Source organism: Stegodyphus dumicola, chromosome X1 (genome assembly GCF_044657685.1).
Source record: "Stegodyphus dumicola isolate Sdum_Otavi_A_Nest chromosome X1, ASM4465768v1".
In the NCBI taxonomy this organism is placed as follows: domain Eukaryota; kingdom Metazoa; phylum Arthropoda; class Arachnida; order Araneae; family Eresidae; genus Stegodyphus; species Stegodyphus dumicola.
The window spans coordinates 250,911,106-250,938,721 of record NC_140780.1 but is presented as its reverse complement, the minus strand read 5'-3'; the positions used below and the strand labels follow the sequence as shown (position 1 = coordinate 250,938,721).

The following is a 27,616-nucleotide window of genomic DNA, read 5'->3' as shown; positions in this document are numbered from 1 at the left end:
ATACTTTATTTTTTACCACGATATTTTCGACGACGATGTTTTCAAACTGCGAAGTTTTTGAACCGCTTTATTTTCGACGACGATGTTTTGTATCACAATGTTTTAGGACTGCGATGTTTTCTCCCACGATGTTTTGTAGCACGACGTTTTCGCCTTGCGTTGTTTTCTCCGCGACGTTTTCGGCTGTAACCATTTAATGTATGACTTTTAAAAACTTTTTTAAAATTTTTAATTATAAACACATACCCAGACGTTATTGCATTACTTCATTGTTGTTTACAGTTACAAATCAAATCTGTGAAGATTTTAAGTTTGCTTGATTAATAACTTTTCGATGATTAATCCTATTGCCTAGCAGGTGGTATCAGTGTATTTTTCTCGAGTAGGGCTTCACGATGATATAAAATTCGCTTATGGTATTAGAATTTGTCAGCAATTAACAAAACGCAATACAAGAGCTCAAAGAAACGCGTCTTTCACTCATAGTTAATTTTTACATCTTCTTTTTCAATAATAGAGAAGATAGTGCTGATCCGTAAACTACTGAGCCAGAGTCCAGTCTAGAGAGGATGAGTGCCCTATAAGTGTGAAGCTATGATTCACGCTCTGCATCCCAAGCTGTTCGCAAGGACTCTGAGAAGATTAAGAGTTCTGAAACAGTTCTTCCTCAGGCAAATGATATGTTGAAGGAAAGTAAGCTTCCGGTCAATCAGTTTGACTTCGCCCGCAACTGAAATTAATGAACATTCAAGGTAAAGCCGAGGCTCAGGATGGAGATTTTGCTTTCTGCAAAAGTGCATGCAAACAGTCTTCTTTTTTGAAAATACAAATCTACTTTTCTTTGACCATGTCTGGATCCTATTAAGGGCGATCTGTAATTCCCTCGCTGCATACCTTATTATCTCTACCTTGATATCTGATCTTCAGGTCATCAACGTACAATGATCCTGAAACGTAGGAGGAAGTTCCTTTAAGAAAGGGTTTCTTTTTATGTTGATTAAAGTAAAATTTAAAACGCACACTTGAGATACACCATCTTCTTTTTCAACGTTATCAGAAAAAACAGAGTTGATTCTAACTTGAAAAGTTCTAGCCTTCAAAAAGTTTTGAATAAAAATTGGAAGGTTGCCGCCTAAGCCACTATGATGAAGATCACGCAAAATTCCATACCTATATGTATCCCTAAGCGTTTTTGAATATTAAACAAAACAGAGACAAGGCGGTTTCTTTTGACAAAGACTTTACGAATGGAAGTTTTCAAAAGAAGTTGTAGGGTTTTACTTTACACTGAAGTGACAAAAGTCATGGGATACCTCCTAATATTTTGTCGCTCCTTCTTTTGCCCGGCGAAGTGCAGCAACTCGACGTGGCATGGACTCCAAGTCGTTGGAAGTCCCCGGCAGGAATATTGAGCCATGCTGCCTCTATAGACGTCCATTATTGTGAAAGTGTTGACGGTGCAGGATTTTGGGCACGAACTGACCTCTCGATGATGTCCTATAAATGTTCGATGGGATTCATATCGGGCGATCTAGGTGGCCAGATCATTCGCTGTAATTGTCCAGAATGTTCTTCTAACCAATCGCGAACAATTGTGGCCCGGTGACATGGCGCATTGTCATCCATAAAAAATCTCATCGTTGTTTGAGTACGTGAAGTCCATGAATGGCCATGTAAAAACTGCCCAGACCGTCTGGGCAGTTTTTACATGGCATTGGTTTTAACATGGTTTTTACATTACATTGGAACCCCCACCAGCTTGAACAGTGGCTTGTTGACAACTTGGGTCCATGGCTTCGTGGGGTCTGCGCCACACTCGAACACTACCATCAGCTCTTACCAACTGAAATCGTGACAGACCACGGTTCATCTGACCAAGCCACGGTTTTTCATTCGTTTAGGGACCAACCGATATGCTCACGAGCCCACGAGAGTCGCTGCAGGCGATGTCGTGCTCTCAGTAAAGGCACTCGAGTCGGTCTTCTGATGGCATAGCCCAAGGATGACAAATTTCGCCGCACTGTACTATCGGACACGTCCCTCGTACGTCCCACATTGATTTCTGCGGTTATTTGACGCAGTGTTGCTTGTCTGTGAACATTGACAACTCTACGTAGACGTCGCTGGTCTCGGTCGTTAAGTGCAGGTGGTCGGCCACTGCGCTGTCCATGGTGGGATGTTATGCCTGAAATTAGATACTCTCGGCACACTCTTGACACTGTGGATCTCGGAATGTTGAATTCCCTAACGATATTCGAAATGGAATGACCCATGCGTCTAGCTCCAACTACCATTACGCGTTCAAAGTCTGTTAATTCTCGTCGTGCGGCCATAATCACGTCAAAGCCTCTTCACATGAATAACTTGAACACAAATGAAAGCCCTGCCAAAGCACTTCGCATTTATACATTTTCTACGCGATACTACTGCCATCTGTATATTTGCATATTGCTATCCCATGACTTTTGTCACTTCAGTGTAATTTTCCAATAGTTACTAGCGTTTCTATTATCTTCAAGTTTCATACATACGTTTCCCTGAGAGAATGAGTTTTTGGGATTACGATTTATGCAAATAAGGTAGAAATGGTTATTTAAGCTGAGGTTTGAGTTACTTCAGTAGAAGAGCATGTTCTGACTTTCGCCCACATTGTTGCTATTAGTTTAAGCTTGATATTCTAAGCCGTACCTAATACGTGTCTGCTAGCTTACGCCGGTTATCCTTAATTAAGGGCCAACTCCGTGCAGCTTCGTCTGATTAATTTTATTTAATATTAGTTAGTCTTATATTTTCCATTTTGAGTTAAGGCCCGATTGAAGGTTTCTTGTAAGCCCGAGAATGGTCAACTGTTAATTCATTTTAAGTTAGAATAAAGAGTAATTTAACTCTTTTTTGGCCTTGCTTCTTACACTACAAGAACTCAGCGAACAGTCGCTATCTACTTCTTCAATATTCTAGCCTTGAAGGAACTCTATTTTACCTAATATATTACAATATATATTACTGATTGTCGTTCTTTCTCTGCGAAAACCACTCAGATGTGACGAAATCAAGTTGATTTTTCTAGGTAATAGACAAGGCGGTGGTTTACCATTTTTTTCGAACAATTTGCAGACACAACTGATAAGTGCAATGGGATTATAGTTGGAGGGATTATTTTGGTCTTTCCCTGACTCAGATATTGGAATGACAACAGCTTTCTTCCATGCATTGGGAAAGGTATGCTCTTTCCACACTCGATTGTAAAGAGCGATAAGAGCATTCTTACAAGACAGATGGTTCAGCATTTAGTTAACTCAAGCCGTGTAGACCCGGACTAGATCTATGTGTCTGTACAAAGCGCTCTTTAGCTCAAGCATTGTAAAATCTATTATAAAGCCCAGAGTTGGAAAAGTTGAATACGTCGGATTTCGTTCAGAGTATAGATTGACAGAAAGAAATGCGGGTGAATAATATCTGGAAGAAACTGTATCAAATATATTACCTATCGTATTCGCCATTTCTTCTGTGCTGCTAATAACTCTGCCATCTTTTTGCAGAAAAGAAAATGAGTGGTTTTTATACAGTCCTAATGCTTTTATAACTCTTTCCCAAACGTTTTTGCTTGGCGTAGAGGTTATAATTGATGACACACATAATATCCATCAATCTCTCTGCCGTCTTACATATCTTGCATTTGCTTTGGTATTTTTGACAATGTGGGATACCTTCGGAAGGCTTCCGAAGCTTTTCTCTGTTGTTTGGGAGTTTCTTGGTAATCAGTATTGATCTCGAATATTTTGGTAACCTTGTAGATGTTATAGGTACAGAGACAGCAGCTGCCTGAATAATAATGCTTATAAGAGGCTGTCACAGTATCTTTTATCGTTTATTCTGTGATCTCCGCAAGATATGAGAAGAATTCTCATTCTGCCCTATCAAGTATAAATCGAGCCGATCTTGACAAACGATTTACTCCTTCTCGAGCAAGAGATATAAAGACGAGAAAATGATCTTATGCAGTTCGACGAATTCTATCCAGATGTTTGACTTGCTTTAGACTGTCGTCCCAGCCATGCAATAGCATCATGGAAGACTTGCCTTCCAGTAGATTTAGTGTTGGCAGAGCATTTCTTAACGTTGGACTTGATTTTGGTAGACCATTCACAAAGAAACTTAATCTGACTCGCTGTAGAGTAAGAATTAAATCGTACATCGCTCTTTTTAACTGCTTTGCCACTAAAGCAATTCACCTCGAGGTTAGTTTCAGATTTATCAATAGATACCTTTCTAGGGGCTTTAAGGCGGTTTATTTCCAGACGTGGGAAACAGTAAATTTGCATTCAGATAACAACGAATTTTCAATCAGCAAGAACCTATATACTAAAAGAGCAATCGTTGTTTCCCAGTTCTGCTATTTGCAGCACAAGAATCTGTTGTATGGCATTTTATCCCACCTTTAGCTCCATATTTTGGGGGATTGTGGGAGGTTGGAATCAAATCTGTTAAGCAACATTTATTCAAAGTTTGCAGGTCAGCTATCTTAACTTTTGAGCAACTTACCACTCTAGTAATACAGATTGAAGCATGACCTCATTCCAGAACACTGATTAATCTTTCTTCCGATTCTCAAGGTTTAGAAACTCTTACTTCAGGAAAGTGTTTTCCTTTGTTGAAATGGAATCTTGGAAGAATCACAGATGTTTTTCTTGGAAAAGACGGAGTTGTTCGAATTCTTGAATTGAAGTAACTGTCAACCGGACTTCATCGACGGCCAATTTCCAAATACTGTCCTCTTCCTAAGCAGTCATTCCTGAACTTGAGAATTCAGCCGGGTGAGGGAATATGTTAAGAATAAAAATGTTTCTTAACATATTCCCGCACCGTAATCAAAATGTTATTTTACCCTTCTCTATAGGTGAAGCTGTCATTGCGACAGATAATTTACTGCTTATGTATTTTCAATTTTATCTTGTATTTGTGGCAACAGATGAAAAAAAAAAGGCTAGAATTCGATGTTTTATGGAAATGACATCATGTGAAAAGTTCTTATAGTGCATAAAGTCTGAATCTTTTAATTTTGCTTCCTTATTTACTGAGTCAAAAGTCAAGTGTTTCCAGGTAACTAACTATACATCTATAAAATTAAAAGGTAGACTATTTAATAATTATTAATTATTGAGCTTACCACCAGCCAAATGTGAAACTTGTTCATGATCAAAAGTCAAAAATATAAATCTGTCACTGGAATAATTCTCTGGCATATAGTTTTTCGCCACATCTAGGCTGACTGGATTACTTTTTAATTTTGATACTTTAGTTGATCACAGCATTGAGTTAGAGGCAAGCAAACTGTGTTGATTATAATAAAATTTGTATTTTCTAACAGGTCAGACAATGAATCGAAGCACATCTAATCCCGCAGAAGACGCAAGTTTTAACTGCGTAGAGGAAATGAAGGAACTTTTTATGGATCCTGCTCTCAGGAAGATGAAGGATGTCGAAACCAAAAAGGGCAGAAGTCGTTGTTCAAGTAATTTGAGTAACAGTTTGAAGATTGAGCCTTCTCTTGCAGCAGTTGAAGCACACGTGAAGGTAAAGAAAAATCTCTTTTTAATTTATTAATTTTTTTTTAACTGTTTAGTATCACAAAATCAGAACCTAGTTTGGTTGTTTGCAATTTTTATTCGGAAAATCTTTTTCTAGGTAGCACCATCCAGATTTTTAAATTTTATGATTAAAATCAGGTTTTATTCTTAAAAATATTTAATTCACAATTTACAACCATGAACATACTCCTGTTTACATTTCAGTAAATTTACAATGCATGGTAAATTATCTGCTATAAAAAGTATAAAATTATGGATTTTCAATAAAATAACACTTTAATGAAAATTTTCAATTTCAGTTACTAAGGCTTCATTTTAATTTCGTATCCTGAATTCCTGTGTCAATTTTCTAAACTATCACTCTCAGTTTCTAGTGTCGGCAATTTAATTTCTGGCTTGTTAGAAAAATACGATTAAGTAAGTGAATTATTGACTCCCAAGTAATATCATTAAATGTAATGTTAACTAGTAAGAACATGATGCAGTAGTAAAGAAATAATAGAGCTTTTTGAGCCTACATATGGCTAACAAATGAATAATGATTATGACCACAATAACAAATGAAATTTAACAGATTGATATGAATACATTTTTAACTGATGCTACTTCTTTAATTATTACGAATAGGATTCTTGAACCTAACTGCTGCATATGATGGAGTTGTGACTTATATCATTTTGTAGAGCCATTAGGTTTATTTCGAAGCAGGAAACCCTAAAAAATCAGTAATGCCTTCGCCGGTTTTCGAACTCTGGTCCTTTCGATTGTTAGCCGGACATACATTAAATCACATTGCAAAGGCACACTTATATTTTAATCCACTTTAAAGGCGACTGGAGTTGAGGGGACAAAGTCGCCAAATTTAGGTGGGGCGAACTATAGTTCACCATACTTTAGCTCCGGCCCAACTTGTCGAGTTGTTAGTATTTCTTGGAGCCCCTCAAAGAAAAGAGATTAGTCATCCATGCGCTTGACATGATTAGAACTCCTAACCTTCCGATTGCTAGCCGGACATGCTTCTAATTACACCCCGAAAGCACATGCTAAGGAAGAAGAAAATTCTTTTCAATTTGTCTTATATTAACATCAGATTAACTCCACGAATTTTGTCGTGGCCAGGAGGCAAGGGTTGCGTCTCTGGTGAAGGCCAAGAGGCGATAAAATTCATTCGTGGACTGTGCCCAAGGCATTGGACACCCAGTAAGTATTTTCCCACTTATATTCGAAAATTGAGAGAGAATTCTTCAGCGACTGATGCGAAGGTCTCCCATCATCATTTCGAGATGGCTTTCGTATTTTACGAACCCCCATACCAAGAAGATACTATACATTTACACACGTCCATGTGATTTGAACCCTCCCTCATGACTGTAGCAGGAGGAGACTTTCTCTACTTCAAGGCCAGCAAGGCGGTGCTTATGAAATACACCAAATATCTGATTACCAGATTGCAACCTGAGAACGCATGGCTGATTTTTAAGAAATAATTCCCTTCTCAAATTCAATGCTTTTCTGTATTTCACGTCTAGTGATTTAAATAGGGCACTATTTTGGACACTGAACTGAGAAAACTCGCGCAACATGATCAATAAAAAGGTCGTAAAATCAAAATAACTTGTCCCATATAAGATAATTCTTCCATTTTGCGATAAGGATTTCAAAGAAATGTCCTCGAAGGAAGAGAAATCTGTGTTAATTAAAAAAATATCCCTTGAATTTGCATTATTTTTATTCTGACATTTCTAATTAATCCCACAGAAAAATTTATTTAGCCATTTTTCTTTACAAAGCACTTTTGAAATTTAAAAAATCCAATTTTTTACACCAAAAGAGAAATATCTTTTGACTTTTATAATACTGATGATTGTACTAAGTAGGAGTTTGAATGAATAGTATATGAAGTTGAGGTGTAATAAGCAGATGCAGCAGAAGAGTGTTTATGCTTCGTTGCTCAAAGAATACTCTGTTATTTTTTATCGCGCTAAAGATCAGTATTTATTTTAAGATTACGCTGTGAAATGCAGTATTTGTAGTTTTTTAGCTTACGTTTAGCATAAACTTTAGACAATTTTTTAAAAAAAAAAGCTGGAAATCATTTAATATTTGCAATCATTTTACTGCCATAAATGTTCAATAGTTACATATAAGAAGCAATTCCACTCATAGATTAGAAATCATTCCATTTGAAACGGAATTTAATGGATAAATCTTACTGTGATTTAAGACTAAAAATATATTAATAATTAAGAGATCTTACGCTTACTACAGTTAACATTGTAATGTTCATTATTCAGTCTTAAGATGACTTGTGAAGTATTTTCGATGGTGTATTTAAAGAAAGTATTTTAAAACTAGGTTTATATAAAAACGCGTTTTATATCTTTCACATATCCAAAATGGTTATACACATAAAAGAGATCATTCTTAATACAGAGGTACACGACATTTCTCCTGAGTTTATTATAAAAATTAAGATATTTTAAAATTAAACATTTCACCTACTGTTATAAAAAGCAAAAAATAAGGGAAACAAATGATTTTAATCTGCCGGTGTACAGAAAGCCAATTTAAAATTTTACGACCTAAACTATTATACTCTAAATGCGATTTTGGGCAAAAAATTTGTTCTGTTAAAATTTGTTCTCTATTTCTTATGTGCGCTAAAAAATTATGCGTTTGTTTTAACATTTTTAATTAACTGAGCCCAGATAAATTAAAACCACGATATCGATTTCTAGGTTGTAGATCCAACTTTTAGCACCGCAGGTAGCCATCTCATGACAAGAAGAATCACCATAGCTGGGGGATTCCTTGACATTGCACTATTTACTGCCAATTGTGAGCAACTGAAATTTGTTCTGGAATTGGGATACTTTCATTTGTATTATAAGCACGTGCTTGGTCTTCTAATAACTTCACTTGTACTTCAAGTAAGTAATTCAGTTCTTTGTTAATAAAGGTTAATAAAGGAAATTAAAAACATCTCTGCTCTCTGAGAACGAAAAAGAAACTGCAAAGATTATAAGTTTAAGAAAATTACACTTTTTCGTCTTGCAAACAAAACTTTAAATACTAATTAAAATAATTATGTTAAGGTAGTCGCATATTTATTAAAGTTGTAAGGATTATGTTAATTTTATTAACAATTAAATTTTGAGTTAAACTTCCTTTTCTATCGATTCTTAATTTCAATTTACCACTTCTGGCCAGAACGTAGTTCTAGGATCATGTTTGAATGCTAATGAGGAAGAGCGGTATATAACCGCGAAGTTCTACAGTCTTAGTGAGACCAGTTATTCTGGCTGCACGCGTCCGCTTTTTCTTAGGCTACTCTCTCGTAAGCTATTATTACGCTCTGCCGTACTTTAGGCCCTTGATAGCTTCGCAGTCAATTAGCGTTAAGGGGGCCAACTCTGTTAGAATTTTTATAGCTTCGGCTATATCTCCTTTAGTTAAGATTGGTTTAGTTTAATTCTTAGTCTCTTAAGTTTAAGCCCAAGTGTCGGCTTTATTGTACAACTCCAAGACGGAGTTTTGTTAAATTTTAATTGGAATAATAAAGGGTTATTTAACTCTTCTTACTTGTTCTTAAGATTGTGTTCTTAAGATTCTTCACTGTCAACTGTAACTTAGAATTACACAGTCAGGAATCCTACGAAGTTATTCCTTTGCCTCTATCTACACCTCAGTATATGTATGTTAGACTTGCTACACTGTATCCATATTGTATAAGGGCGTATTACATTTTCATTTGTACTCACAAATCTTTTGCCGCTTTTGCCCTACCACGCAATCTAATGACAGTAGCTTGATCCATAATAAGTAATCGAAGTATTCAAGTTCAAAATCAAAATAGATATAAAACTTCAAGAATCAAATTCAGATGTAAATCGAAATAAAAAGCACTTATTTGTACTTGAACTGCTGACGAATTCTCTATCTCGCCGGTGCCTCCAGAAATTTGTTTACGTTCCTCGTATTAGAATGGCGCCGACATGGATGACGCAGTTTCGGTTTTAAATATCCTTAATAAATTCAACGACTCTTGGTGTACTTAAATCAAACTGAAGACATTTAATAATATAACATTCATACGTAAACATTTAATAATAATTCAGGAGTACAGATAAGCTTAAAATAAGAATTACAACCGTTACAGGCCAGCTACGCTATTAGCGACCGAATTCTACGAACGACAAAACTCAAAAGCGTATTGCCAACGCAGGGCAACGAAAAGGTAGAAATTAATTCGATTGGCGTGGAAGTGAACAATGTTATTAACGTAAGAGAAATCGTAAGAGAATACTTTCAACTTTAATAATCAAAAAGCACATGCAATGAAAATGGCAATTCCTAATTCGTGGATCGATATTCTAAAAGACTTAAGTTAAACCTCGTAGAAGTTGGGTAACTGAATTCCTAATACTTTACTGTTACGTATGATAGAAGAGAAACAAAACTTGATACTTTTTTTTAGAACTTTGCTTTATTTTATCACGTTCTCAGTTTTATTTCCCACTAGTTAGATATCATTAGTATGTTTATTGGTGGGCCAGATTATAATTTCTCACGTTTGTTTCTTTTGCGGAAGGAAATGCACATTAAAAAAACTTATGTTCTACGTATCACTTCTAAATGTTACAAGACCCATACACTTTCATTAACTTGGCAAAGAATTGCTCTTATAATGTATAAAAGCTGGAAAGTTAGCATTAAAAACAATTATAGAGATTAGAACTCCTATCACATAATATATTTGTAAACTGTAATTATTCCTTTCAGATATTTTATTTCATTTAATACCGTACCAAAGTAATTTGATATTAAGAAATATAGGAGACGAAGATATAAAAAATAGATAATAGTTCTGAAATTCAATAATAGGAGATATATTTCTAAGAGCATTTGACTGATTTCCAGAGCTTCAGAGCAATCTGCTGTAATACGAAGTTTCTGAAGAAACATAGAAATCTGATTCCTAACAAGAACATAATTGCACTGAACATTTTTACTAGTTTCTGCAATTTCATTTAGATTAAAGCAATTCACTTTTTTCAATTGAAAAGATAAATATGTACTTAGATGAAGTCGAAGAAGATGCTTTTCGGGGGGAGGGTTATGGAAGAATGTATTGTAAAGCTAAAGAAATAACAATACATATCGGAATATGAGTCAAGTACCTGGGACCTGAGTATTTATTTTAGGAGCAGGGAGGATTTATTATAATGGTATATAACGTTACCCTTCATTTTTTTACTGATGTTATATAACATTGCTCTTTTAAATTTATCAAGGTAAATAAAAATATCTTTAATCTCGGAAGATTTCCGCATGATATGTCTATAAGTAAAATAAATTTAATGAGAAGAAAGCAAAAGTGCTTACTAATCATTAACAGAATTCTCTTCTATTTGCATAGCTTAAGGGTTCGTGATGTTCGTATGTAATAATTTAAAATTTTTGTACTCGGAAGTGGGAAGGAAAAATTTTTGTTAGTCCATCTCTTAACATTCAATCCATCAGAAACAGGAAAAGCGAACAGTTGTGCTTGACTATCTTTTGAGTAGATAAAGTTTATGTAAATATTTAAAGTGATAAATTTGGGATTCATTCTTTGATTCCCATTTTATGGCTCTTTCTCACACAGAATCCCTTTTGGAAGACGAAGAGTGATTTTTGAGTAAGAAAGTTTATCCAACATTTCTTCCTTTTTTTAAAAAGGCTTAATTGAATTTTTTGAACTGCCAAAGAAGCTTCATTGAAATTTTTGAGTAAATGAATTTTATTAACTCGGCAATATTTAATTTAACACATTCAATGCCGTGGGGATAACCGATGACCGGCACTGAGTTGGTTCACAGCACCATGGAGATCACCGATGACTGGCGAAGCCAAGTTTACTAAAAACACACCATTCAAGTAAATATTTAATACTTTTAAATTGTTCAATAGTGTCATTGTTACTAAATTAGTGTGACGAAATTAATGCAGTATAGAAAATATAAAAATAATTTTATTCATATATATATATATATATAACATATAAGCTTAAATGTTATGCTCACATTTTGCGACCAATTTTTTTCAACCAATGCAATCAAAGGTAAACCAATGCAGTCTCCACAGTATGTTACAACGTTTTTGGTACAATGGTTTGCCTTTACCTTACCTAAGTGTTTTGATTTGTTTTCGTAGCACACGTTACAAAATCACCGCATGACCCTAGTTTTCCCAGACATTTTTTCAAGTTCATGACGCGGTAAGAGCCGATACATTCATTAACTTATCTTTTGTAATTAATATTTAACCAAAACATTCAATGCATAATGAGAAATTCACATTGACTAGACGCGCAAGTCATGTGAAATTAGAAGGGGAATTCAACATATTAAGTATACTTACACATTATGCTCATCTGAAAACTTGTTTGTACAACTGTTTATGTCAAGAAATGGATCTTTCGTGTATATATCTTGTTAAAACTGTTAGTAGTTTTGCTTAACATTTAAGAAAAGTATACGTATAGTTCTAACATACCTCTTGTTTTCCAATCATTTCTTTTGCTTTTCGTTTTCACTTCCTTATCAAGATCTGCAATAATATAATCTTTTTTGGCAAAATTGTGACCGAAAAAATTCAAAACGTTGTTCTGACTTCAAGCTAGCTAAATACCTGAATAAAATATTTCGGACGCTTCTAAATTTCATTGCTTTGGGGCAAACTGATTAAACAAGAGGCTGACCTCATGACATGGAATTCAAGGATAGCTTCTGATACCTGACTCTCAGCTTTGTTTCAAGATTACTTTTTCCTGAATGACATCGAACACTTGTTTCATTTTAAACTGAACTGTTTTAGGGTAAAAAATGCTGTTGTAACGGAATATAACCTATTATGGTGGAAAACGTTTCAAATATAGCGCAAAAAATTTAATGAAAAAATTAAAACACAAATATTCAAAAATTTTACAAGAACTTACGTTAAAAAAGGGAGTTTGCAATCAGACTTAAATAATGATAAAAGTTCATAGTTTTACCAAAATAAATTGGGAATGTGCTTATTATAGATTTCGACTTAAAATATTGTTGCTTTGATTTAAAAAATAATAGCGTAAAAAGGCAATATATTAAGAATATGACAAGTAATTTATTCAGATCGAACTTTTTTTCCATTTCAGCTTCTGGTGGGACTAACTATGTTTCTGCTTGGCTGCCAAGTGATCAAGAATGCCAGTGATGAGACATACTCCAATTTTTTAAATCATACTACCATGGGATTAGTAGCACTTATCACCATTGTCAATATATTTATAGGCACCTTCGGACCCAAAGGAACAGTAATGGCACGCTGTTTAGGTGCTTTCGCATATCCTAATACTTCTGGCCCAATGTGGATGTCATATCTTAACGCAACAAGGAACTATATGATTAACGGTGTTATCTGAGTTTCTAGATTTCCAAGGAGCCGCTATGTACTGATAAATAAGACAAGAACATTTACCAGCTGCAAACTATCTATGACAACTAGCTATATATAAACTACCACTCTGGAATTAACATGAGAAATATTTTCATTCTTATGCTGTAAATTAATAAACTAAATTATCCAGATTATATTTGTTTTACATATTTTATATATTAATTTAATTTAGTAAATGTGTGCGTTTTTAAACAGAGACGCTGTTGCTTTCCTGTTAGGCTATGTGTTATGCCCCATAAATGAATTTATAAAAATGCCGAAAATCGAGCGAGAGCCTATCTATGCTCATAGTGCAAATTAATAAAATAGAATAGTTTAAAAGCAGTTTCTTATTTTTTTATGGTGTGTGTGTGTGTGTGTGCGCGTGAAATGGGTTCAGTCTTCATCTAATGAACTAATGTCTTAATACAGTTCAGTCAGTAATATTGCATTCTCTGCCATAAATAATCTGAAGACTGAGTTATGGATTTTTTTTCTTTCTTTGCTTTCTTAATAGCTGCAAACAGAATATGACATCTGACTGTATATAAACCACCATTATAAATTAGTATAAAAAATGTTTATTGCCTTAAATTATTAAGGTTTATTTATCGCAAAGTAAGGCTCAAGAACTGAAGACCAAAATTTGTCTGTGCTTTTATAAGGTATAATAAGTGACACATTTGTACTCTTACACAATAATAACATAATTTTTTACTCTCTTTTGTGGTTAAAGTTTGGAATATACTGCTTTCAGCCTAAAATCTTTAGATACTGCAATTTTATGACTTAATAAAATCATCTACCAGTAGTAAAGTTCTGTGTAGTTATTCTTCTGTTGTCTCTTTTCTAACAAAGGTAAATAATAATATTTGCCCTTCAAAGTGTTTTCATATAAGATGGAAATACTGGCCATTTGTTTTAGAAAATCTTCCACGAGACTTCACTTCGTGACTAAATTTTATTATAACCAATTATTTTTAGTTTTACTTTTCTTTCCCTTCTGATTTCAGTTTCCTGCCGGAATGCAAATTTGTATTGACGCAGTATGCTAATCTAAACATGTTTGAGAAGCAGTATTTAAGCTGCGCTTCAAGATTTCGAAAGGAGTACTAGCGGAGTTAGTTCCGAGTTTGCTGTGTGTTTGAAATTAGCTATCTAGTCGGTCTTAGAGACATCTTTCAGTTTATACTGATATTTCTAGACTCGACTTTGCTGAGTGCAGCCGATTTAGCGTTTAGTTAAACAAAGAAGACAGTCGTTAGCTATCTTAATTTAATATGCATTTTACATTCTTATTTTCTACTAATTTAGTTAGCCACAAGTGGCGGTGACTTGTGCGTGCATCTGTTTAACTTATTTTAAATAAAAAGGTTATTTAAAACCTTCTTCTGCAGTATTTATTCTTCAAAGATATAGCAGCTAGCATTCGCTACTTCATCATCTACGTAGAGTCCACGTTGTATGCTACCAAAAGGAACATGGAGACTCTCTAAGTCTTTCCTGTATACGAATAGCCTTAGTATGCTTTGCTGTAAATAACTGCATTAAATTTGTTTTCCATAGAGGTTTTTGTTATCTTATACTGATAATCTTCATATAAGATAAGAATAAGAATAAAATATATATCTTTTATCTAATATTTATCCTGCAGAAATCTAAATTATATTATATATAAATTATTTATGTTCGTGATATATAAACTTATATTCGTAATTTTTATCATATAACATATGAAAACTTCAGAACAGTATCAAATAAAATTGTCTGATTTATTATGTTATTAAAATTAATATTATGTCAAACAGTGATTTTTCCTGAAACTTAATATTTTCCTTCTTTTAAGCTGACTTATGTTAATGTTAAAAAATGTCGCATGCATAAAGCACTGAAAGGTATTGAAAGGCTTGTAAGGTCGTTATTAAAAGTATGTAAACTTTTATAAAGTATACTTTCTTAAATACGCTATGCGTAGTTTTCCTAACTAAGACTGAATTAAATATATTTTCACAAAATTTGCGGAAAATATTGTTTAGCCTAAAGATAGTATCTTGATGAAAACAAAATTCCAATTTAGAAGGAAGAGACACACACCATCCTGAATGTTTCTTGAATGGAAAAAATTTCAATTTTGTTTGGTATTCAAGACATTAGAACGATACCGATGTTAGTTACTTTACAAGTATTAGCCAAGGGGCATTAGTTACTTTACAGCAGAATAATTTACCTCAGAATAACGTTAATGGGCATTGTTGCTTTCCTTGATGTGGCATTCATCATCTTTTTATTGAAATAAAAATAAAGTAAATGTTGAATTTTTCGATTTGTAAATATTCTTTTTTTTTCAACTGTTTGAATGAGTTATTTATATACATAATCTGTAATTCTAGAAATATGGACTAATACATAACTTCTGAGTTTTAACATTACACACAAATGGCACTGGAAAACCAATTGAAAGCCTTTAATTAATACAAATTTTAGGCTTGCATCCATACTTAAAGCTATGTTATTTTTGTGTATGACAGCTGTTTCATGTATTTTATATTTAATATATTGTACGAGATATATTTTAAGATAAAAATAGTGAAAGAAGTTTATGTGCACGAAATCTAGTTTATTTCTCATAAAGGATACAAATATAATAAAGATTATTCTATAAAATTAAAAAATAAAATTTATTCCCAAACGATGGAGAAAATTTTATTAATTCTGTGTCGTTTCTTAGCATATTAATGAATAAGAATTTTAATTAAGCATGAGTATGTTTCTTTCAAGCAGATCTTAAATAAAATGGTTAAATTCAATTTAAATCTCAAGTAGAATTATTCTTTACTTTTGTTAAAAGCCTAATAGTACACGAAACAAAGAAAGTGTTAACAGAGGGAAAAATTCAATATTTATCAGTCTTCATTCCAAGTATTAAGCGCTTACTTCAAATACTCACAGTACTAGTTATTTACCTTAAGTTTAGCGTAAATATAAATATAGACGCTTTTGTATGCCAGTTTCAAATTTAAAAACTTACAGAAAATTTTTTATTTCGTTCTGATAAGGCTTTGTAAAAACATATTAGAAATTTAAAGAATTTTTCAGCATAATACTAAAAGATCTCACACATTATGTCCGAGTAAAGAAACCAGTAAAGTGTTTTCCGCAATTTTAAAATACCATGCAAATTAACTTTAATGAACTCCACACTTTTTTGGGGGGTGGGGGAAAGATTCTTCCTCACCATTTTCAGAACAGCAATCAAATTTTATTCACTGCTGAAAAACAGTTCTGAAGTTCCTCGTTCATTTTGACGATTTTTATACTGTGTTAAATCAGCAGAATTTATCGTATTTCTTCTTAAATATGAAAGATAGTGGGTATTTTAAAAGAACAATCCACCGAGTTTTTTGTTTGTTTAAAATTTGCATAGTATTATAAATTCTTATTTTAATGTAAAAGCAAAAAAATTACAAGATAAATATTCTTTAATTTCTTAAAATGTAAAATTTTGCTTTTTTAAAAATATGAACAGAAGATATGATAGTTTTTTAAATATTGCATCAGTTTTTGGTGCTAAACACGTTCTTAGTATCGCTTTTTAAATCTAATTACTGTCTCAGAAAATTTTCCGGCAATTAATCTATTTCAGAATCTCCGTATTTTGCAAAACGTTTTAATAATTAATACAAAAACCGAAAATAATGTTTAATGTAATATATTGTTAGCAACAAATGCAAAAGATTTCAAAGAATTTCATTAATCATCTTCACAGTTATAGCAGTTTAAATAAAGATTGCCCTTATTTTAAATGTGATTATTTCCTAGAGTCGCGTTTTAAAATGAATTCAACGTAAAATGATCCCATTATGTAACGTAGATAAGAGAAATAGTTCCCAAAATATATATTGTTTTAAATTCATGTAAATATGTTATTGTGACTAGAATTAAATGCTTAATTTTTATTAAATTAAAATTAAATCATGAATAATATACTATTATTTACATTCGGATATAGGTATATCTGTATTTAAATGTAATTTGCATAGCACTACCAAGTCGTTATTCAAAAATGACTCTAGTTCTGATTTTATTTCCGAAAAGATGGACTTGGCAGAAGGTCATTCAAAGTGTCCAGTCCGAAACTCAGCTGGTGACGAAAAGGAAAGCTGTATATCATATGAATTATCAAGCTACAAAGTGAGACACAGAGACCTGGCTGATTTTCAAAGACAGAATCAAGAATTATATGTCTCACCTTCCACTCGTTTCATTAATAAACTAATGATAATGAGCAAACATGTTTGTGCAACATCTCTCAGTAAAATCACTCCATTTTATTTTCATTAAAATTGACTGTGGTCACGGTTTATAGCTCATGAGTATTATCTCAATAAATTTGAATTTTTTTAAAAAAAAATTAATGTATTTGCCCTGCTTCAGATTAATTTCTAAATCAGATAAAAATCTGAATAATCGTAAAAGGGAGGAACAATTGTAGCTGACAGCAATGAAAAGTACTTTAGGGGAGAGAAAACTGCATTTGAAGTTTTAAATTTAATGCGCCTGGGAAGGCAGACAAGTTTCATAAAACATTTCTAAAACGTAATACAGTTATGATATTTATCGATATGAGGTTTACTAATTTATTAAAATATTTTTCACCCAAATATTGAAAAATGATATGTTTAAAGATTTTTATCAACACTTTCGGAGCCTGCTTTTTAAAACTGTATTAAAATAATCATTTAAAGATTTCTGTGAATTTTAACTAAGTAAATTTTCAAGAATCGGAATCAGATTTTCACAGCCTATTACATCACATTATGTATTTGTAATCTGATAGTTTCATTCACCAAATTATGTATTTGTAATCTGATAGTTTCATCCACTTGTTTCACTGCACTCTTCTAAACTAATTAATATTTCCAATTAAATGTTCTGCAATTTCAAAGGAATTGCGTTTACTATCAATATATTTGAACTCGTCACCTTTAACTCAGTAAAACTGAGTTGCCCTGTGTACATATTTGCATCTATATTTCCACACAATTTCTAATCGCAGATCTACTAGTTCATAATACAGCTATGTGTAGGAAATCGTAACTTTGAGCCTTCTTGACACCAAACTGCATTTAATGGCTGGTCATGAGTCTGAAACTGAGACATTTATGATATAAAGTACTCGGATGTCGTCTGTTGAAAAGGATTTGCTATGATTGCAGTTACTGAGTGTGTTAAACAATCCTGTTATAAGGATTATTACAATCTCATTTGATACTGATAGTGACCATAATAATGTAAGTCCGTGTTCCATTTGAAATGGGACTCCATAAGCTGACTGTCAGTATAATAGAATCGTTAGGAGACTCGAAATGCTTGCTGCAACAGTCTAATTAAGCTTTCTGATGCGCTCTGTAATACTTAATATACTGTTTACATAACAGCTAAATTTCCATTAGGAAACGAAGCCGGGGTTTCGACAATCAATAATTTCTTTTTTATATTCCTCGAAAATTTAATAATTATATTTCCAGTAATTCCATCATTTCTAAAAATTGATTCTTCTTTAAGTCTCTTAATATTTTAGACTTATTGTGTAATGCAAACATCTTTCACTGTGTTATGAGTATTACGGGCTAGCTACATGAATATTTATGATTTGCTCCATATGAACCGTTTAGGTTAATGGCTTAGGCAACTATCTCTTGTGGGCTTTTTCGTAACTGAACAGCTTCTCAGTTCCATTGTCCCTTGAAATTACGTAAACAAAAACATAAGTTTGAATAAAAGGTTGGTAATTCAACTTTCTTATAATATAACACTGAAATTTAACTACAGTGTGTACAGCGTTAAATAATTTCGTAGCATAACATTAAAATCAAGCTGTAAACGTCAACTTAATTCCCCGCGTTATTTTAATTAACTTACTGGAAGATATTTATTAATCTTTTATCATTTATTTAAACTACAACAGTTCTATTGTTAATTGTTAATAAATCTCAAACATATACTTACTATATATTACTACTGTTTCTCATATAAGGCAAAATACCTTACTTGATTATAACAAGCATGGTGTTTTAAATAACATGTAAATACATATACTTTTTTTTCAACTATTCTTAATACTTTATTATTGAATTCTAAAATATACTTTTTTAATCGTCTTTAGAAAGGGAATATGACGCATTTACAGAGGTAACTCCCCTTTCTTAGGTAAACTGATACTAAATATATCAAAAATTTTTATAAAATATTAGTATGAGGTTCCAAAAGCAAACGATTTTCAGCTGACTTTGATATGAAAGTGAGTTCTAATGCAAAACGTTTCAAGTGATCAGTTTATTTAACAGCAATACTACAAGAGTTTTATAACTACATATATCTATCTGTCTGTGCATATATATATATATATATGTAAGGTAAAGAACAGGTAAGATAAAATTCTAACTTTAATTTATGCCATTTTAAATTTAATTCTTTACTCTTAGTTTCCTAAAAATAGTAAATACTTACAATAAATTTTTCTGAACTATATAGTTTCAAAATTAATCTCTCTTATTTTAATGTGATGCTCATGAAGCATGTACTGACCATCATAATAGCCATTTAGCAGTTCATAATGATAAAACCTACGAATCTAAACGACCAACAGAAATTTAACTTCACTGTTCTTAATGTAACATTCATATTATTGCGTGCGTACGAGTTCGTACTAGATTAAATCCATAAGTGTGATAAAAAGTTAATAAAATTTATTGTTAATAAAATTTATTGTTATCGCAAGAAATATAACAAAACTCTGGAATTTTTCTCAGAGATATTCTTACAAGTGTTTACAATATCAGGCACTAATAATCAGTAGAATGCAAATACGTTAAATAGAACCCAATACAACCAGTAGCTATACCTTCAACTACTAAAACCTTAACATACAACGCAGTTCGAAGAGAAAAGAAAGTAATTCAGTTCGCGAGGAACTAAAACAAATCTTAACAACAGTAACTAAGCAACTGAGCTGAGATGTATCTCTCCGGCTTTTTAAAGCTTTCAGTCGGTGGCGAGAGAGTTCTAGTAATTTCTTTGCTTCTCGAGATTTCTGAGAACCAACAAGAGGATGGAATTATGGTTACAGCTAACACAGTAGTCAATTACATTTATTCAAATTAAATATAAATTACCGAAATAAACTTTTAGTCAATGTTAACCCTTATCAGGACTTGTGTTCCTCTTGACTTGCTTTGGAAACATGAACTGTTCTGACTCGGAACAGGGAGCTTACTCAAGCTATGTTCAATAAATTGTGAAATAGACAATACACACAGGAAGGGTATACGAAACCCTTTATTTTTCTATCTTTACAGATCTTTCCGGAACTTCGGAATACAGAGACCAACCACTTGTGGTCTGAACGTAAGAATATAAAACTACTAACTAAAACTCTTACTAAAAAAAAAAACTAACTTTGAATTAGTATACAAGTGCCTAGCAATAAGATTGGCCGTTATTTAACAAAGTCCGTATGTAGTACGCCGAGCTGCTAAAACTACGATACGTTTTGCAATTACCAAGAGGACTAAACCTCTGGCCTTGAAGGCAAACAGCAACCGAGTGAAAACTCGTAAAACGACAATGGTAAGCGGCCTGCTTCCAATAACTCATTCCTCTTTTTTGCTTGGCAAAAAGCCACAACTTAAGTACTTGGCGTTAGCAAGATAAATTTGCATAAATAAATTAAAGCTTTTAATTCTGGCCGGAAGTAGAAAATAAGAAGTGATAGTAAAGATTTAAAATAAAATAAACGTTAGTAAAACTTAGGATCCTTACACCCTTTCCAGCACGCTACCTTTTAAAGTCAGAGTTTTGACAAAAAAAAAAAAAAAAAAAGGTAGGCAGTCTAATTAGGCCTAGAGGAGAACACAAGTAAAATTTTGTGAAGATAGCACTTATCGTTTTAATTATGTGAGTGTGCCCAAAGTGGCACCCTGATTGAATAGAGCTCCGAAAAGAGTGCTGAAACGAGCATTGTTGTCAATGAACTGACCGATGAGATGCGGAGAAACAAAGAATGCAGACTCTCAGTTGTCCTAGATTATCGGTGAGCCCGGTCTGGGCACACCTAGGGTTCGCAGTTTGATTTTAGGCAAGATTTCAAGGTCAAAATTTAAAACTAATATAGAATAAGGAGATTTGTATACAGCCAAAAAATAACAGAGAAATTTCTTTTCATACAATTCCTTTTATACCCCTAAAAAAAAAAAAAAAAAAAAAAAAAAAAAAAAAACTAGAAGATTTCTTTGAAAATTGAGGGTCTTAAAAAACTAAACATGGCTAAAATATATGGACTGGTTTGTGTTGAGCTGGCATCTATTGTAAATAAAGAAAGTTCAGAGTAACCTATAGTAACCTATAAATCCTTTTTGATTCAATTTTTCTGTGCGTACAGAAGGAAATTTTAGGTGTGTCCAGACCGGACACAGTGTGCCGCAAAGGGTTAAATTCACGTGCTGTGTTTTTACTTTTCCGGCATAGCTTCTTAAAATTTGTCATGCGCTGCATTGCACGGGGAAATAAAACAATTTTAATTATAATTCTACTAAAGCTATTTAACTAAATAGAAAATTCGCAACAATATTATAATCTACGCATTCTTCTCGCGCTTGTTCCTGCTGCTGAAATGTTCTCCACGCCTTCTTTTCTTTAACTCCAGTTATAATATAAATTTGTAAGGCTTGTAGTCGCGGAATTAACATATGCACTCTTATCTGACCTCTTGTATTGTAACATTGTCCTATGTATTTTATCATATGAAGTTTTTAGTGTGTAGAGAATTTTATATACAAAATTTTATGTACATTATGTAAAAAAATGGTCTTCATTATGCAAAAAAATATTTGTGCTCTACGTGATGTTCTGTGCTCTACGTGATGTTCTGTGCTCTACGTGAACATCGCTGCAGACCAAGTTCACCCATTCAGGACAACAGTATTTCCGGCTGGGGATGGTGTTTACCAACAGGAACCCCAGGTTACCACCATGGCATAAGTGGAATCGTCAGAGTGGTTTGAGGAACATTCCTGTGACTTTCAAGTCGTATCTTGGTCTCCAAATTCAGCTGAGATTAATCCAATAGAGTATCTGTGGTCCCACCTAGAAAAATAAATTCGTGCTACTACGCTACCCCCTCGCAATGTGAGCGAATTGCAGGACCAGTTGGTGAGCGCTTGATACCAGATAACTCAGACTATCTATCGGCATCTTGTGATGTAAATGCCACGCCAGGTGCTGGCAGTTTTGAAGGCTAAATGTGGTCCTACATGTTATTAACAGGGTAGTCATAATGTAATGGCCCTTTGGTGCACAATCTTTCACTTTGCGTGTGCCAGTTCTTCAAACTACTCTTCATCACACAGTTCTAATGCGACTCATGAGTTACGGGACCGGATGTATAAGAATATAACTAAATATTAGGTCTTTCAGTGACGTATTTGGAGAATGTTGACTCCGGTGAATGTCGAAATTCTCCAGTTTTGGTCTTTCACTGTTACATACACATTCCTGCTCAAAAAATTGGCAACAAAGGGAAAACACGGAATAAAACAAAAACTATTTATTGGACATGCGTGAAATTCATCCAACAGGTTGATGTGCCATTATTAGAGCGTATATAAAACAATAAAGCAAAGACATGCGAAAACACATGTATTAAGACCATCACATCTCGAAAAAACAAATGTGTCGGAAGAATGTGCAATGGAAACATCACGCTTATAACGGGTATCATACTTTCTAGCTGAAATACATGCTGCACAACGGCGAGACAAGCTGGCAATAGTGTTGCTGATCGTTTGTGGTGACAGCAGCGCCCATTCCTGTAATAATACATATAGGAACTGGTGGAGGGTGCTTGAGGACACTAGAGCTTGCTATCCCTTCGTCTCACCTTGTCCCACACATGCTGTATTTGATTCAGGTCCGGTGATCTAGCAGATCACGGCAGATGAGAAATGGTTCCCTCTCCAGATAACACCGTACAACTCAAGCTCTAGGCGGGTAGGCGTTATCGTTCATAAATATCGCGTAGATACCCACTACAGGAATAAAAGGACACATTAGAGGGTACCGAATTTCGTCGCGATATTGGATGGTTGTGACGAAACCACCAGGAGTCACGTAGAGATTGGTGCGACCTTTTGTTGCTATCCTGGTCCATACAAGTAAGCCTCCTCTTCTGTAATGGTCTCTTACGATAATTTTTGGCGCCTGATAGCGTGTACCTGGCTTTCGCCATGTCATGGCCGTTTGGGAATCGTTCTTGATGTTAAATCGAGAACTCAACTGCGATGTTTAAGGGTACAATTCAACCGCTGTTTGACATCCAATAGAAACAAAGGAAAGCAAATCACAGGTCGTTATACAGTCCACCTTCATGAAATCGATGTTACACAGTTTGGAGGGGGGCGGGCCGTCCTGCAGCAGCAGAGAGAGGCGACGCCAGGTGTCGTGCTGTTAGTGATCTGCGGCTATTACGCATAGCAGCAGGAAGCGATAGTAAGCTCTTGTGGTAATCCACTGGCGTCAAGACCCACGTCTTCTACAATGCTTTTGATCCTTTTTGCAAAGATTCCTAAGACTATTGATGAAACTACAATGCACATTCAGCTCTCTCGCACCTGCTTGCAACATCCTGACAGCCCCCAACGCATTTCATGGCTGGTGTCTTCGACTTATACTTTCCTGTTGAGCTATCTCGGACTACACGGAACTATCGCTGCTTGTGAACTGACGTATAGGGCCGGCATGGCTTTTTTTAAGCATTGTGTGTGACTGCGGGATTGCCTTTACGCTGATTGATTTTAAGCTGATTTTGGTTGCCTATTTGCATTTAGCGATACAACCTCTACTTCATATGTAAACTGCGTGTTTTAATTCCCCTTTTTACATTCGTGCCTTTTCTTTCAGTGTTTGTTGCTTACGTTTTGAGCACGAGTGCATTTAAATAATAAGTTAGAAGCAGGTCCTTTTTTAAAATACAATAGTATCACTACTCTTGGGCAGATATACCTCGCGTGCTATGCCAGACTCCTTCTAACCTAACCTAACCTTTAAAATACCTTCATCCAATAACGTTAATTTTTTACCAGTTACTAACTAGAAATCAGAAAGTATGTTTTATAATTATTTATGTTGTCATTTTAGATTAAAACATATGTTATTTCTTTTAATTCTACTATGTAAAAAATCTTTCTGAAAATTAAATTCTTTAAGCAATTGATTTAAGTCTGATCTATTAATCTTTCTTTTGTCTTCATATTCTGTTAGCACATTGATCTTAAAGTTACATTTTCCCATTCTTATGAAAATGTTCTCTCATTTTATGTGAAGAAACGTACATAGTCCTTTTATTATGTTTGTTTGCTGAATATAGTATGTAGGCATAGGTATGAGGGCTATTTACCCAAGGAGAATGATGTCTGTCTGAAGACCTTTCTATGGAAACAGGCCGTTATTTAGGTTTCTCGTCGAGGAAACAATGAAAACACCCATGTAAATGCATTCTCTGGCATTCGATATCAAATGAATATCTATATTAAGGGTGCAGCCTTATGTATGTTTATTAATGTTTTCGATCAAAAGACTTTTCTTTTTCTCGCAGTATTAAATTTCACGAAGACATACATTTTAAACTGATCTGATTAAAGAGGCTATAAGTATCAACCAACTGTAGTGATTTATCATTCAGTGCCTTACATTAATTCGAAAGTTATATAAATGTAAAATAATGCAGTTCAGTTGAAAATAATATAAAATACGTGATAATGTTTTTGTCACATTTTATATATTAAATCATGAATAATTAATTAAATTTTTGCTTTCATTTTATTAATTGTTTAAAAACAGCACAAGTGCTCAAGAATACGGCACTTTTTTATAGATTTAAATTTGTTATTTTAAAACGGTGCTACTACATATCTTTCGAAATTGAAAGTTAGCAATCATAATTATTTTTTAAACGTATTTCAAAGATTTTGCAGCTGATTTGGCGACCCTCCTAGCCGTTCACCTGAAGGCAAGTACATCACTTCCCTAATCCTTGTCACGGATCTGATATGAAACAAATGCCCAGACACTGGCAGATTGTGGCTTTTGCGAATGGTGAACAATGTTAGCAATATTTTTAAACATTTTTATGTTCTGCTTTCCTCAACCTTTTCAAATTTTTACATAAGCAGAAATTATCGAATTTCAGTTTTTCCGCATAGAACCAACTTTAGATTTATAGAAAGTATACTTCTAGCAGATACCGGCTTGCCTACATACTTTCTACATTTTTCTAACAACACTCATCTTCTCTTCATTGAACCTGGCTCTAGGTTTACAATTCACCATATGGAGGAATATTTTATACAATAAATTTTCAGCTATGCAGATTGAAGAGCCTTATATCAAACAACTGGTTGCTTCACCCATCCGAAACATTTTAAAAGAAAGATAATTTCGTCGCAAACTGGTTTGCCCAGTGTTCAATAAGAACGTGTTATCACTCTCAAAGATATATTTACTGAAATGATCTTCCGAAAATTGGGAGCAGCACCTGCTTTACACGAGTTTCTTTTTGGAAAAAAAAAGAAAAATGAAGCTGTACAAACAAATACAGTAACATAAAGGTATTTATGGATATTGGAATATCCTAAAATGAAAGATTCTAAGTAATAGTATTTTTCAGTTAGAAATTTAAGAAGCTTGAACAAAATAGTTAAATTTCATCGACTTGATCAATAGATTTGTTATTTCAGGTCTTTCTTACGTTTGTAGGTTCGCTATACTCGTATAAATTGACATTATATGTGTAAGAAATTGGACAAAGTCAAAAGATTCTATCACTACATTCAGGAATTATTTACAAACCGGGTTTGCTATAGCGCTGTTCCACTGCTAAACGTTATACATACATTAAATATATTCTATCTTTTGATAATCCTTAGAACTATTTAACTCTTTTTTATTTCAAAAGAATCTTCGTTTTTATTTCATTGTATCATTTAAAATATTTTTTAATATTTTGAGATGTGAGCACTTAATGTGGAAACAAGTGGTGCGTTTTAAATAGCAACTTCTTCCATTTGAAAATCAATCATAGATTTTGCATGATTTTTTGGAATTTTCCTAAATTTGCCACAACTTTGAGTTTAGAAAACTTACGAATATGCATTTACTTTAGCAATATATTTAAAAACTGCTCCTAATATATTGTGATTGAAAATAATACGCTGTTGGTCATTAAAATTGCTTCAGTGTTAAAGAAGCGCATATTGAGATATGCTAATAAATAACATAACACGTTATGCTTTCATGAGAGATCAGAGTAAAGCCACTTTGAAGCAATGTAAAAAGGCAGACTGAAATATCTGCGTTTTTCTGTTCAGAAATCCCGTTTTTGTGTTGGAGATCGTGTTATGCTTCTCGTAAAAAAAAGAAGAAACTCATACAACAAGTCTCAAAATTCGATCGCAGGAGAATCATAACCTACCGGGACTACGAATTATCACACCATGCAACTACTGCTCGCACTGGGTGAGATTCAACGACTGTTAACAGAATATGCAATCGATTGGTCGATTTCATATTCTGTTAACAGTTTCACAGAGCGACGTCCGAGACCTCAACGACATCGACTGGACTATTCCCAAGATGACAGATGTCTTGTCCGTATCCCTATTAGAAATCGTACAGCCATATCATGGTTTTGGGGATAACAAACTGAGTATAGAGTATGTTGCGCTGCGTCAACTATCCGCAGGTAAAGTATAAGTGAACTCGCATGGACTTCGATATGCCTAACTAAAGTATTCAAAGTCTATTCAACTTTATGCCAGCTGTATCACAACAGCGATTGCTGTCAGAGACGGATGTTGTTGGTGTTGATTTCTGCATGGTCTGTGCCTCAAAGTTACCTGAAATTCTAATAATTTAAGTCTCATATTATAATGTTATTTGTAAAATAAATATGACTCTTCTAACTGCTTTCCTTCATGCTGTAATAATTTTAATGTTAATTTTATGTTAGAAATATTTTAATGTTAAATAAGATTTAAGTGATATTAGAAATGTTTTAATGTTAATGATAGAAAATCGCAACACGTATTACTTTATTGTTTCGTTTTTGAGACCTTCCTCTTTAATTCTCCATTCTTGCGAGAAAAATACATTACTGTCACCTTGAGACGACGATATGTATCAGCATTTAATATCAAAAGCATAAAAATATTCTTATCATCATAATATTTTCTGTAATTATAAATATGGTGTATTTAATTGCAATTTAAGGCTTATGTAGAAAATTAAATTTTATTCTGAGAAGCTTCCGTTATTTAATTTAATTAAAGGCCTTGCTCTTTCGGAAATTAGAGAATAAATCTCATTGTTATAAGGTGGGCAGAAAAGCTAACATTTTGAACTAAATGAATCTCTTCCAGGATAAAAGCTCTTAATGAGTAATTTGCGTCAAATTTTATGTGCGAAGTTAATCTTAATGACAATGAAGTTGGAGAACTGAAACGTGAAGAGGAATTTTA

The 27,616-nt window shown here is 33.6% G+C and overlaps 1 protein-coding gene across 3 annotated transcripts in view; it reads left to right on the top strand.

The window, feature by feature from the left end:
- Nucleotides 1–13,201, top strand: part of LOC118185302 (ninjurin-2-like) — a 72,159-nt gene extending 58,958 nt beyond the window's left edge. For all 3 annotated transcript variants that reach the window (XM_085807447.1, XM_035355141.2, XM_035355140.2), the window contains exons 2-4: nt 5,369–5,574; nt 8,327–8,518; nt 12,766–13,201. In XM_085807447.1, coding sequence (XP_085663573.1) covers nt 5,377–5,574; nt 8,327–8,518; nt 12,766–13,032 — 657 coding nt within the window. In that variant the 5' untranslated portion in view covers nt 5,369–5,376 and the 3' untranslated portion in view covers nt 13,033–13,201. The remainder of the gene's footprint in view (nt 1–5,368; nt 5,575–8,326; nt 8,519–12,765) is intronic.
- The last annotated feature ends 14,415 nt before the right edge of the window (nt 13,202–27,616 follow it).